This window comes from Danio rerio, chromosome 22, assembly GCF_052040795.2.
Source record: "Danio rerio strain M-AB ecotype USA chromosome 22, GRCz13ab, whole genome shotgun sequence".
NCBI lineage: Eukaryota > Metazoa > Chordata > Actinopteri > Cypriniformes > Danionidae > Danio > Danio rerio.
The window spans coordinates 20887501-20900767 of record NC_141042.1 but is presented as its reverse complement, the minus strand read 5'-3'; the positions used below and the strand labels follow the sequence as shown (position 1 = coordinate 20900767).

Genomic DNA, 13267 nt, shown 5'->3' with positions numbered 1-13267 from the left:
ACAGACTGTTCTGTAGGCGTAGCTTACTGTATGTGATGTGATGTGTTCAATTAAAATATAATTTTAATTTAGTTTTTTTCTGGTAATAGACATGCTCTTACACTATACTATGCTGCAGAAAAGATACATGGTGAGAAGTCAAAAAGCAAATATAAGAATTAAGTTATTAGCCTTCAGTGCCCGATTAAATTGCGTTGGGGTGAAAATAATGTTTTGATTTCTTTGACTATCATGGCAATGTTATTATCTCAAATCTTAAACGTGCGCATATAAAAAACAGCAAAATAATATAGATTATTCTGCCGGTAGAGCACATCACCTCACAGTTGTGAACTTGCGATCACCTCAACTTACATTTAAAATTTGTTTACCTGGTTTATTGTAAACTTTTTAAGTGCAAAGAGGATTCGTTTTGGAAAATAGAATTGAAGAAATGAAAGACAACTTAAGTGAAAGCATAAACATTCAGTACAAATAAGTAGTCTTAAATAAATAAATAATAAAAAAAATAAATAAATAAATAAATAAAGCAGTCTTTTAGTCTAAATATAGAGAGATGTAGTTTGCTATTTTGATAGGACTAAGACAAGATATTTTCATTTATGTTTTTAATTTACGTTTTTATTTACATTTTCGTTGTTGATTATATTTTACTATCTCATTTTATGTTTAAATTATAGTACATAATAATAAACGAATAATGAAAATAAATAAATAATGAAAATAGGACATAAATTAAGTCTGGCAGGTTTATTTTTAATAATTTAGTTTCAGTTCCGTTTTTTTGTTTCAAAACGTCAATGTTCTGCTTTAAAGTATAACTGTTTTGTTTTGTTTTTTTACTTAATGGCTCAGTAAGTTTTGTATTTTAATTTCATATTCAGTCACCTTGCATATGCGTGTGAAATATAATGCCGCATAACCGCGGAAAAAGAAGAAAAGGCTGTCAGTTAAAGCTAATCAAAATTAGCTATATTAAAATACAGCATTTATGTTAATACAGGCAGAGTGTGAACAAACTCAAGGCTAAGATATGCGCTTGTTTTTTTAATGCATTTAAAAATAAATGCTATATAAATAAATGTTTTTTTTTTTACTTTTTTTGTATGGTAAAGGACAATGCACATTATGTTATTGATGTAAACTTAGGCTAAAACTTACCATTGATAAACGTGACCTACCTCAAGCAGATCACTTAAAGTGTAATAAAAATAATGTTGCCGCAGGACATAAACGAAGTCCCGCAAGTTTATTTTTAATAATTTAGTTTCAGTACTATTAACTTTTTTTTTTCTCAAAACATCAATAGCACGTTCAATAATCTAAACATTAAAGATAGACCGCAAGATGTGTTGAGTGGCTATATGTGGTGAAGAACGATGGCAAAGCTAAGTGTGATTATTGTAATAAACTAATAAGTTATAAAGCAGAGAGTCCCGACCAACAGGACTGACTTAGCATATGCGGTTGGCTCATTCTTCACGAATATAGAATTAAAATAATGGCGCGTTAGGTTCATTGTGCATCCCGCAGGTGCAACCAACAAGGTTTGTGCATTTTAGTTTAACTTTTTTGAGCGTTATAAGCAGCTCGGTGTTAGTTTTTAATTAAATATATCGAGCCGAAACTAAGCAGCGCATTCTCTCCGCCTCCTCCTTTATAACCAGCGGGACACGCTACTGAAGCAGGAGAGACACTCCGTCGTTCATAATCTTAGCTGATGTGTCGGAGTCGAAAGAATATATCAAAGAGGAATGTTCTTTTTACAGTGCCGATATGTTTAATCTTTTTTTCCCTGTCATTTCTCTTCAGCAAATTATATTTTTAAAGCTGCTTGATTCTTTTAAAACCGAAAGCAGAGCCCGTCAATTGGTGTTTAGATATAAAGATACTCCTTTATTAATGTTTTATTTTATGAGTGTCTTTAATGTGCTTTTTAATAGTTTTATTTTATTCAAAGCAGCGCCTAAAAGCGAATTTATCCTCAAATCGTGGCATATGAGAGCGATGTCATGTCGCATATATTGCCTTTTTTTCTGATGTTTTCTGATGTTTTTTCTGATGTTTTTGCATAAAGGTTTTAATCAAAAGACAGGTAATTTAATTACTTTCGATGTGCTAAAATATTTGTTAAATAAATGTTATTTAAAAAAGGCATATGCAATGTGCTCTGACGGGTAAAATCAGATTCTTTCTCTCTTTCAAGTTCAAAGCAAATTTGAATGCCAAAGGATTTTAGATGCATATACAAGACTATATGTAGTATATTAACATCAACAAATTAATAAAATAAGTAGCAAATGAGAAATAAATGACAGACAAGTTGATAAAAACAGACATTATCTCTAAAAGTTATCAGAATTGCAAGATTAAAACAGCTGAATATAGGCCTAAAATAAATCTAGAAAGCTTGCGCACTGATATTTATTCTTTTTTTTTTCGAATAACGAACAATTTCAACCACGGGGAGATACCGACAGCTTGATTTGCAGTATTTTCTAACATGTTAGAAGAGGGCAGCGGACATGGCTGCCGGTGGGGAAGCGGCTGTGCCCTCAGCAGCTGATTGAGACGGAGCTGCATATCAAGTGCACTAAATACTCCGAGACAGGCACGTGCACACATAGGGCTCAACCTGTGCAGTGCACATGCCCTTTTTAGTCTTGGATAGAAAGTGCCCTTCCAAAATGATCAAAAGTGCCCCCGCGACGCGGCACACCCTCGGTCCCGCCCTTCAGTAGGCGCGCAACAACACCGCTCTTGACAACACCACGTCAACACCGCTCTTCAGTACTCGCGCAACAACAACCCCCAACCCCTAAATAGCCTAGGCAACAAATAAATAGTAGTCTAATAATAACAAAAAATGCCCTTTTCATTTTCATACAATAGGCCTATGTGTGGGTTTTGACAATATGTGTTTAATTAAGCTATAAAGATTTGCCTATCAGATGAAGTGCATAGTAAAATATGAAATAAATGTCTCTTTTGCTGAATATTTAATTAATCTATATATTTAATATTTTAAAAATCAACTCCTTTTTGCCCAGAGAAAGAGGCGCGCGGCACTAGCGGACATGGGGTGCTTTCCCAAAAAAAAGACGTACAGTAACTTGCGGCTGAACTATGCACAGTTTGGGGAAAAAAAGGATATAGTGATGCATGTTTCCCAAAACCCCTAGTTTCTCTGTCGCAGATCCATCATTTGAATCACGTTATAAGTAAAACGCACATAATGATAAAGCACACCATCATCACGAGGGCAATTAAATAAAGACAACCTAAACATATTTTTAATTGTTTATTTATGTAATGTGAGTTTTTATAACTTTGTTCTTTAAATTATTTCAATATAACTTAGGCTATTCTATCGTGATGACACCATAAAAGGCCTTCAATGCATTGATATAGGTAATAGGGATACAATGAAAAGCCGATTTCACTATTGACCCTGTTTTTATTCATTGCCGGCTTCTTAACGCCGCAATTCTGTTGCGCGAAAAAAAGCTGCTGCAAATAAGCAAATTTATGACAATACACATTTAATAGTTTCATGAAAGTAGTAGCTGGTGTGCTTCATCTGCGTGATTCTGATTTGACATTCTTCCGCTAAACTTGGTCTGTGTTGAGGTGTGAATGGGCTGTGCTCTTTGCTATTGAGGCTAAGACATCAGGTGTAAATGAGCTATAGTTCTCTTTGCAACTTTCAATTTTGAGGTGGGGGAAGTGGGAAGAGGCAATTCAAATGTACCATCTCTAAAAATAAAAAGGTCGCTTACGCGGAATTTGTGTTTAAAGATTATTACCTTATTTTTATTTTATTATTATTAATTTATTCATTCATTCTTCATTCATTTTCTTTTCGGTTTAGTCCCTTTATTAGTCTGTGATCGCCACAGCGGAATGAACCGTCAACTTATCCAGCATATGTTTTACGCAGTGGATGGCTTCGGGACGGAGTGAAAGGAAAGGCGGAATTTGCCCCGAGTCTGGGAAAGATGGCTTGCCGTAATTACAATAGTTTTCCTATCGCACACATGTGCCAAACACATAAACAAATAAATAAAAAAGGGAAAGAAAACATCTAGCCTTGAGGTCTTTTTGCTTATAATCGCCCTTATGTTTCCGTTTTAAATGTAAGGCTGTTGCATAAAATAATACAATTTTAATTTATAAGTTACTTTGCTGCGTCCCCCTTGATGTTTCAATAACGCATAATAATCTACACACCATATTAAAGACACAGCAGACATAAAGGTTGTGTGTGAGAGCCCGAGCAAAAAAGGATCAGAAATTGATCACGCACGCACAGGAAAAAAGGCAATTATGCAACACATGACATGCATCGCTCTCAATTGACGGGCTCTGCTTTCTGTTTTAACATAATCAAGCAGCTTAAAAAATAATTTGATGAAGAGAAATGACAGGAAAAAAAGTAATAATAAAAAAAAAAAGATTAAACGTATCGGGACTGTTAAAAGAACATTCCTCTTTAATATATTCTTTCGACTCAGATACATCAGCTAAGATTATGAATGACGGAGTAGGCTATCTCTCCTGCTTGCCTCAGCAGCGTGTGTCCAGCTGGTTATGAACGAGGAGGCGGAGAGAATGCGCTGTTTAGTTTCGGTTTGATATAAAAACTAACACCGAACTGCTTATAACGCTCAAAAAGTTAAACTAAAATGCACAACCCTTGTTGGTTGCACCCGCAAGTTGTGTTATTTATATTTGTGGCTGTGAAGTTTATTAATATATATATATATATATATATATATATATATATATATATATATATATATATATATATATATATAGCCTATATATATATAGCCTATATATATATATATAGCCTATATATATATATATATATATATATATATATATATATATATATATATATATATATATATATATATATATATATATTGAGATACTGAGCCATTACAAGTAAAAAAAACAACAACAAAAAAACTAAAATTTTACTTTAAAGAAGAACAGACGTTTTGAGAAAAAAACTGAACAGAACTGGAACTAAATTATTAAAACTAAACTTGCAGGACTTCGTTTATGTCCTGCGGCAACTTTATTTTTATAACACTTTTTTTTTTGCCCCGAGTCTGGGAAAGATGGCTTGCCGTCATTACACCGATCGCACACGAGTTACATGCGTCAAACACATAAATAAATAAATAAATAAATAAATAAATAAATAAATAAATAAATAAATAAGGGAAAGAAAACATCTAACCTTATTGACCTTATTCTCCGCAGACGAGCGGGCGCTGCCATTTGAATCTTTTTGGCACGAGACTTCCGGTCTCATTCACTTCCATTCATTTTTAGACATCAAAAACTGCTCGTTTCGCTGTTTGATGTTGCAAACTGATATTTCCTTGTTATATTATTCTACTTGTTCTGTGTAGTCATGCAAACATTTGTTTGTAGAGCAAGTAGTTTGACCGTTTTTTGTCGTTTATTATTCCTTGTCATTTCTCTCATAGGCGACTGAAACGGAAGTTCTAAGACAATCGCGAAAACGGGCGCACTTCCGCATTTGAGAATAAGGTCAATAGGCTGAGGTCTTTTTGCTTATAATCGCCCTTATGTTTCCGTTTTAAAGGCTGTTGCATAATACAAGTTTAATTTATAAGTGACTTTGTTGCGTCCCCTTGATGTTTCAATAACGCATAATAATCTATACACCATGTTAAAGACAACAGAAAGACATAAATCTTTACAAATTACCTGTCCCCTTTTGTAGACTCAAAACAAGTGTCAAATCTTGAAAAAATTGCCTGAGCCATATTAAAATATAATTTAAAGAATTATTATCGGATAAAACCGCATTAAATAAATAAACCAATATAAAACAAGCAAAAGCAAGCTATAACAGTTTAGGTATAGGTCTATGTAGCCTACATAAATGAAACCGTTAAAGTCAAATTAAACTTTCATTTTACAAGATATTTTTTTTAAAAGATTTTAGATATTTTCTAAAAACAATAAACACCAGAGAAAGTTTAAATAATTATATAGTGGTTACGATGATAATAATTAAATCGTTCAAACAGAGCATTTTTTGGGGAGAGTGAAAGTAGAATGATACCTTTTGATGAATTAGCTCTAACCTTTGACAGTTTTTTTTTCTTTCCGCGGTTATGCGTGCATTATATTTCAAATGCATATGCAAGGTGACTGAAATTGAAATTAAAATACAAAACATACTGGGCCATTAAGTAAAAAAACAAAACAACAGTTATACTTTAAAGAGAACTTTAAAGAGAACATTGTTGTTTTGAAACAAAAAAAATAACTGAAAACTATTAAAAATAAACCTGCGAGATATGTCCTGCGGCAAAATTATTTTATGAAGCAGTATTCAACTTAAGCTCTTTAGACCATGCGCCTGACCGTTTCTTAGTGTTTCACCACATGTCCTTAAATAGTACATAAGGCCTATTTTTACTATTTTTCATTATTCGTTTATTATTATGTACAATAATTGTGACATAAAATTAAATAGTAAAATATAATCAACAACGAAAATGTAAATAAAAAGGTAAATTAAAACATAAATGAAAAGGTCTTGTGTTAGTCCTACCAAAATAGCAAACACTGAAAATCTCTTTACATTTAGGCTAAAAGACTGCTTTAATTTTTTAATTTAGGCATACTTAGAATATTTGTACTGAATGTTTGTGCTTTCATATTAGTTGTCTTTAACTTCTTTAATTCTATTTTTCAAAAAGAATCCTCTTTGCACTTAAAAAGTTTAGAATAACAATAATTCGTGTTAACAAATTTTAAATGATTAATAAAGGAATTATAATGCTTTGACTTATTGTTTAATCTCATTTACAAGCACAATAGCATATTTAAGGCTGCTGTGTGGGCTATTTCTGTCGGTTCGCATCCCGTCCCTTTGCGCCCCCTGGCGGCTCATTCACAAACTGCGGTCATACACTAAAAACAAAGCGGCTCCTATTTCAAACGGCGGCGGTATATGACGCGGCGGTAATAGTCACTTTGAACTCTCACCTACTGTAGTAATAACATACCAATCTATACTAGCAATTTACTAATCCATACTAGAAACATACTAAACCATACTAAAAACATACTAGCAAACATGCTAATTCATACTATAAACATACTAGTGTTATGCTAATTCATATTAAATTCATGCTAACCTGCTAGTTTATTCAAGAAACATGCTAACAACATAATTCATACTAGAACCATGCTAACAACATGCTAATTTATGCTAGAAACATGTTAGCATAATGCTAATTTATACTAGAACCATGCAAATTTATGTTAGCAACTGCTTAGCAACCACTCAGAACAACTTTAAAACTACTTCAAACTTTTCAGACTAGACTTTATCAAGCCACCCAAAAGTTTGTCTACGAACTTTACTTTTTTAGTTACACGTTAACTTCCCTACATTCTGAGAGGGGTCTGGATGTAGACCTGGTGCAGTGCAATCTGAGCTGCATCCAATGCTTTTTAATGTGGTCACCCAACCACACCCCTAACCCTACCCCTAACAGTGACGTTACTCGGTTCATTTGAGTTCATTGTGTCTGATATTGCCATGCTAAGTGATGCAATCTCAGCTTGCATCATAAAGGCTGCATCCTGATACAATTTCTGAAAAATAAAACTAAACTAAATACTTAAAAGTGCAGTGTGCTTTATAAACCTGTTTTCTCTCTCTCTCTAGATGCTGACAGAGCGGGCAGTGGTGATCTTACAGGCACGGGTGCGAGGATGGCTGGCCCGGAGCAGCTACAGGCGCATTAGAGGCGCAGTGGTGCTCATGCAGTGTTGTGTTCGTAGAAGAGCAGCACGTAGAGAGCTGCTGCGTTTGCGTGCTGACGCTCGATCTGTGGAGAAGTACAGAGAACTTAATAAAGGCATGGAAGTCAAACTCATGCAGCTGCAGCTTCGAGCCGACCAACAGGTGAGAGGGTAAAAGAAAGAGGCAGTTGTAATGATGACATTTAATTTGTTAAAATGTGACACTGGAACACAATTTTTTTTAGAGACAATTTTCAGAATAAATAAGCTTATCGTGTTGTTTCAAAACCGTCGGATATAAAGTGGCACAGGAGGCGACTAAAAGTGACTTGTGAGTGTTTTTGTCTGTCAGGCAAGAGAAAGCGCATCCCTGAGGGAAACTCTTCAGACCGAGCGTGACGCTCACACCTCAGAGCTGGAGAATCTGCACTCCAGCCTTCTCAAACTGCAGAACCAGCTGAAGGAGAGCATAAACACAGCTCCTTTAGTCAGCCAAAAACAGGAGGAGGAGTGGAGGAGAGCTGAGGAGAAGGCCAAACAGGAGATTCTCCAGCTAACACAGGTGAGGTTACTGTTAAAGTAACACTCCAAAAAATCACTTATTTCACAGCAGAGTTAAACAGTTGAGTTTTACCATTTTTTAATCCATTGAGATGATCTTCGGGTTTGGCAGTAGCACTTTTGAGCTTAACTTAGCAAAATCACTGAATTGGATTTAGATCATTTGCATTTCACCTTAAAAAATCAAAAAGGAGCTTTGAGATTTTTTTTTCTATTTAAAGCTCTTCTGTAATTACATAATGTACTAAGACTGACAGAAAATTAAAATGAGCTATTTTCTACCTCAATATGGCTGCATAGTAGCATAGCATCCCACCTACTGCAGCCATGGTATGGCAGCAAATTTCATAGATGGTTTGCCAGCAAAACATTATTCTTAGAAAGTTCTCCAGAATGAGACAGTTCCCAGCCATATCAGCCTAGACAATATCAACATTTCCTTTTCTGTCGGTCTTAGTACACAATGCAACTGTAGAGGTGTTATGCTATGCTAAGCTAAGCTAAACGTTATCCTGCCAGACCAAGTTTAACTCTAGAGTGGTTGAGCCTGTTTCCAAAAAAAGTGGAGTGCTCCATTGACATCTGCCAATTTGATTTCGATATCCAACCATAAAATTATGGTTGTTCTGTTTTGGCATACTGACAATCAAAAGAACTGAAACAAATCATGTTGGACTATAAATAATTCATACGCATAGTGAAAACATTTAGTATTGTGCTGTATTTTTTGTCCATCATGAAAATAATTTGCTTAAATGTTATCTGTAATGAAGTTAACGATAAGCTCAGAATCTTAATGTGTTTTGTTGATACAAAGTATTTGATTTTTGTATTACCAGCAGTACAGTAATGTTCAACAGTCAGTAATATTGCTGCAGATATCGAGGTCTGCTGAAAGGAATTTGTTAATAAGTAGTCTTTTGATAGCGGATGAATGAACTGTAAGGAGAATTAGTTTTAAAATACTTTGATCTATGATTGTTTAACAGAAGTTACCACCATAATTCACAGTGTTGTTTATATTCATCAGTTCTGTTTCTTTACCTCTTTATTCCAGGAAATCCAAGCTCTGAGAGTTGACAGAGACTCTCTGCAGAAAGAGAGAGATAGTTTGGCTATTCGTTTACAGGATCAGGAAAAAGCTCAGGAGGGTAAATAGTTCAAATTTGTGCCTTCACCAATTCAGCTTATGTATTATTTTAATGTAATGTATTTAAATGTAATACATATTATAGAAGTAGCATTAATAAGATGTACAAAATACAGATAATATAAATGGCTTTTTGCTATAGTTTTTGGCATATTATTTAGGAATAAAAGCAGCAAATAAAAAGGTTATGGAAACAGGTATAAAAACAAAAATAACTTTGTTTACTGTTTTATAGCACATGCAAAAAATGTTTCAAATAAATGAAACCGCAAAAACACTTAAAACCACAATAGATAACACTTACACTTAGTTAATGCATTAACATCGATCATTATGATGATTGCAAAATATATTGTATTTTTGAATATCAGCGCATGTCTAGATTGGATTATTAAAGCAATAAAAAGTAAAGGAAAAAAGTGATTGAGACTGATTATTTGTGTGTTTCAGAGCGTAGGCAGCAGTCTGTAGATCAGGCAGATGCTTCAGTGCGAGCAGAGCTGGAAGAGGAGAGAAGGAGATACCAGAGTTTACTGAGAGAGTTTACAAGACTAGAGCAAAGATACGACAACCTCAGAGACATGAGCTTATTCACCACAAATGAGGTACATCTGCAATCACAATCTCACTCAGAGCTTTAAACCATGCATATATATATATATATATATGTATGTGTGTGTGTGTGTAAAATGTAATCTTTTGCATATTAAATTATTATAATAGTATAATTGTAATTGATATTATACATTTGTTTTTAAAATAAAAAAAAATCAATAGGTGCAAATTTCAGGATAAAACATGATGTAAAATATGTACAGTTGAATTATTAAAGCCCCTGAATTATTAGCCCCCCTGTTTATTTTCCCCCGCAATTTCTGTTTTATGGAGAGATTTTCTCAACACATTTGCAAACATAATAGTTTTAATAACTCATTTCTAATAACTGATTTATTTTAGCTTTTCCATGATAACAGTAAATAATATTTGACTAAATATTTTTCAAAACACTTCTGTACAGCTTAAAGGCTTAACTAGGTTAATTAGATTAAGTAGGCAAGTTAGGGTAATTAGGCAAGTTTTTGTAAAATGATGGTTTGTTCTGTAGCCTGGCGAAAAATATATAGCTTAAAGGGGCTAATAATTTTGACCCTAACATGGTTTTAAAAAAATTAAAAACTGTTTTTCTTCTTGCCGAAATAAAACAAATAAGAGTTTCTCCAGAAGAAAAACTATTATCAGACATACTGTGAACATTTCTTTGCTTTGTTAAAGATCATTTGGGAAATATAAAAAAAAAAGAAAAAAATCAATGAGGGTTTATTAAATCTGACTTCAACTGTATATAAAGAAAATATGAAAATGTGATACTTTTAATAAAATCAGCTCTTGAAACAAAGTAGTATTACAGTACTATTAACAATAGAATATTTGTAATATTATGGATTTATATTTGTATAATAAACAAATCTGCAAATATATGTATACAAATATAACTGTATAAAGTATAGCTGTAATAAAGTACATAGTAATGATGATAATGCATGTTGTAAATAATCATAATATCATGTTGAATAAAGGTTATTATAAATATGAAATGATCAAAATATAAAGTTGTAAAAAATTATATGTAATTTTGTAAATTATATATATATATATATATAGTTGAAGTCATAATTATTAGCACCTCTTTGAATTTTTTTTTCTTTTCTTAAATGATGTTGAACAGAGCAAGGAAAATTTCACAGTATGTCTAATAATATTTTTATTCTGGTGAAAGTCTTACTTGTTTCATTTTTAGTTAGAATAAAAGCAGTTTTTAATTACAAAAAACATTTTAATATTTGGTTGCCATTTTTATTAAAAGTATATTATATTGTATATAATTCCTATTAAATGCAAGCGTATATATGTGTGCTTCCTCACAGCGTGCACGTGGACATCGACGAACAGATTCCACCGTGTCTTTAGAACCTCCTTCACTCGTCACATCACCGTTCTCCAGCTCACCCGTCTTCCCTTCACCCGAACAGGTCAGGAGGATCAGCGTAACATCACCCTCCGACAGGGGACGCTGGAGCCAAGAACATCCTCTGGTCAGAGTTCACATCCAAACTAGACAGGCTCTGCAAAATTTATTTTTTCATTTTTTCTCCTTAGGGGTAACAAAAAGTGCAAAGAAATACCTTTATAGAGATAAACTGTTGCAAAGCAGCCCAACTAGCATTAAGATGAATATGTAGATATATGCTGTGCTTTTTCCTTTACAGAGCACTTAAAGTGATAGTTCACCCAAAAATAAAGATTCTGTCATCATTTACTCACCCTATTCAAGTTTCTTTCTTCTGTTGAACAGAAATTAAGATGTTGGAAATCTGTAACCATTAAATTCCATGGTATTTGTTTATTCCTACCATGGAATGCAGTGGTTACAGGTTTTCAGCTTTCTTAAAAAATATGAATATGTGAACTATTCCTTTAAAATGGTGTAAACATTGGAAAAACATTGTCAGTACCATTTTTTTTAGAACAACTGCAACTTCAATTTCTACTGGAATGTCAAATGTACTTGCACATATATTAGTGCATGACTGATCATAGAGATTTTAGCAGCATGAAAACTTTTATTAGTTCCTAGAACCGTTGGCGAAGGTGCGTGCACTTGGCAGTGTTTGCATACTAGAAACTGAGAACAACGTTAGATATAAGAACACAATTTGTGAGAATAAAATTAGCTTCTAATGCAGAGTAGGGACTAGAAGAGCACAATAGGAACTAAAGTGATGAAAGGCAATTCACTGCTTGAGCAAATGAACACCATACTTTAAAGGAACACTCAATTTTTTTGAGATATAGGCTCCCACGGAGTTTTGCCAATTTTTAATATATTCAGCCAGTCTCTGGGTCTGGTGGGAGCAGTTTCAACTTAGCTTAGCCAAAATGTATTGAATCAGATTTGAACATAACACTGTACATCATTGGAAATCTATTAAAACTTAAAAAAAATTTTTTGATCATGATGCTAATGGTCTAATCCGATTCAATCATTTATGCTAAGCTAAATTAAAAGTACTCCTGCCAGACCCAGAGATCAGCTAAATGGGTTTAAAAATAGTAAAACTGAACTGTTTAACTCTAAAGCACGGGTGCCCAAACTTGGTCCTGGAGGGCCGATGTCCTGCAAAGTATAGTTCCAATTCCAATCAGACACACCTGAGCTAGCTAATCAAGCTTCTACTAGGCTTTCTAGAAACAGCCATGCAGGTGTGTTGAGGTAAGTTGGAGTTAAAATCTGCAGGACATAGGACCTCCAGGACTGAGTTTGGACATGCCTGCTCTAAAAAGAGTTGTAAAACAAGCCTGTTTGTTTAAAAGTGGAGTGTTCCCTCAAAAAGTTGCAGGACACATTCAGAAAAGAAACGTTAGCAGCGTTTACCTGTTGTCTTTGTCTGCAGTGTTGTGTTCTTTTCTACAAGCTGTCACAGGTGATTTAGTCCGTTTTTTTGCTCTTTAAATCCCAGAAGTCCATGTTTCATCTCCATTATCATAAAACCCAGAACACACAATGAAAACACAGCATCTATCACAGCGTCCACAGTTGATGATTTTGTTTTGCTTATGTAGCTTCAGAGTTTCTTCTGATGGTGTGCAAGCAACAAAGAAAATTGTCCAGGGGGAATTGCTCCTCTGAGACTGGTGTCCAGTTCCTATAACTGAGATTCCTGTACTTAGTGTGAAGCCCCTTTTTTATGA

At 33.9% G+C, this 13267-nt stretch overlaps 1 protein-coding gene and 1 long non-coding RNA gene across 3 annotated transcripts in view; one reads left to right on the top strand and one right to left on the bottom strand.

Annotated features, from left to right (window-relative positions):
- si:dkey-110c1.10 overlaps window positions 1–13267 on the top strand; it is a 33762-nt gene that overhangs the window by 10444 nt on the left and 10051 nt on the right. For both annotated transcript variants that reach the window (XM_087304261.1, XM_087304262.1), the window contains exons 20-24: window positions 7730–7969; window positions 8159–8368; window positions 9425–9518; window positions 9968–10122; window positions 11443–11610. In XM_087304261.1, coding sequence (XP_087160387.1) covers window positions 7730–7969; window positions 8159–8368; window positions 9425–9518; window positions 9968–10122; window positions 11443–11610 — 867 coding nt within the window. The remainder of the gene's footprint in view (window positions 1–7729; window positions 7970–8158; window positions 8369–9424; window positions 9519–9967; window positions 10123–11442; window positions 11611–13267) is intronic.
- LOC147831563 (uncharacterized) lies at window positions 7997–13249 on the bottom strand. The gene is made up of 3 exons (XR_015521930.1): window positions 12951–13249; window positions 11441–11640; window positions 7997–10017 (listed from the first exon to the last, which is right to left on the bottom strand). It is a non-coding gene; the product is annotated as an uncharacterized LOC147831563 (long non-coding RNA).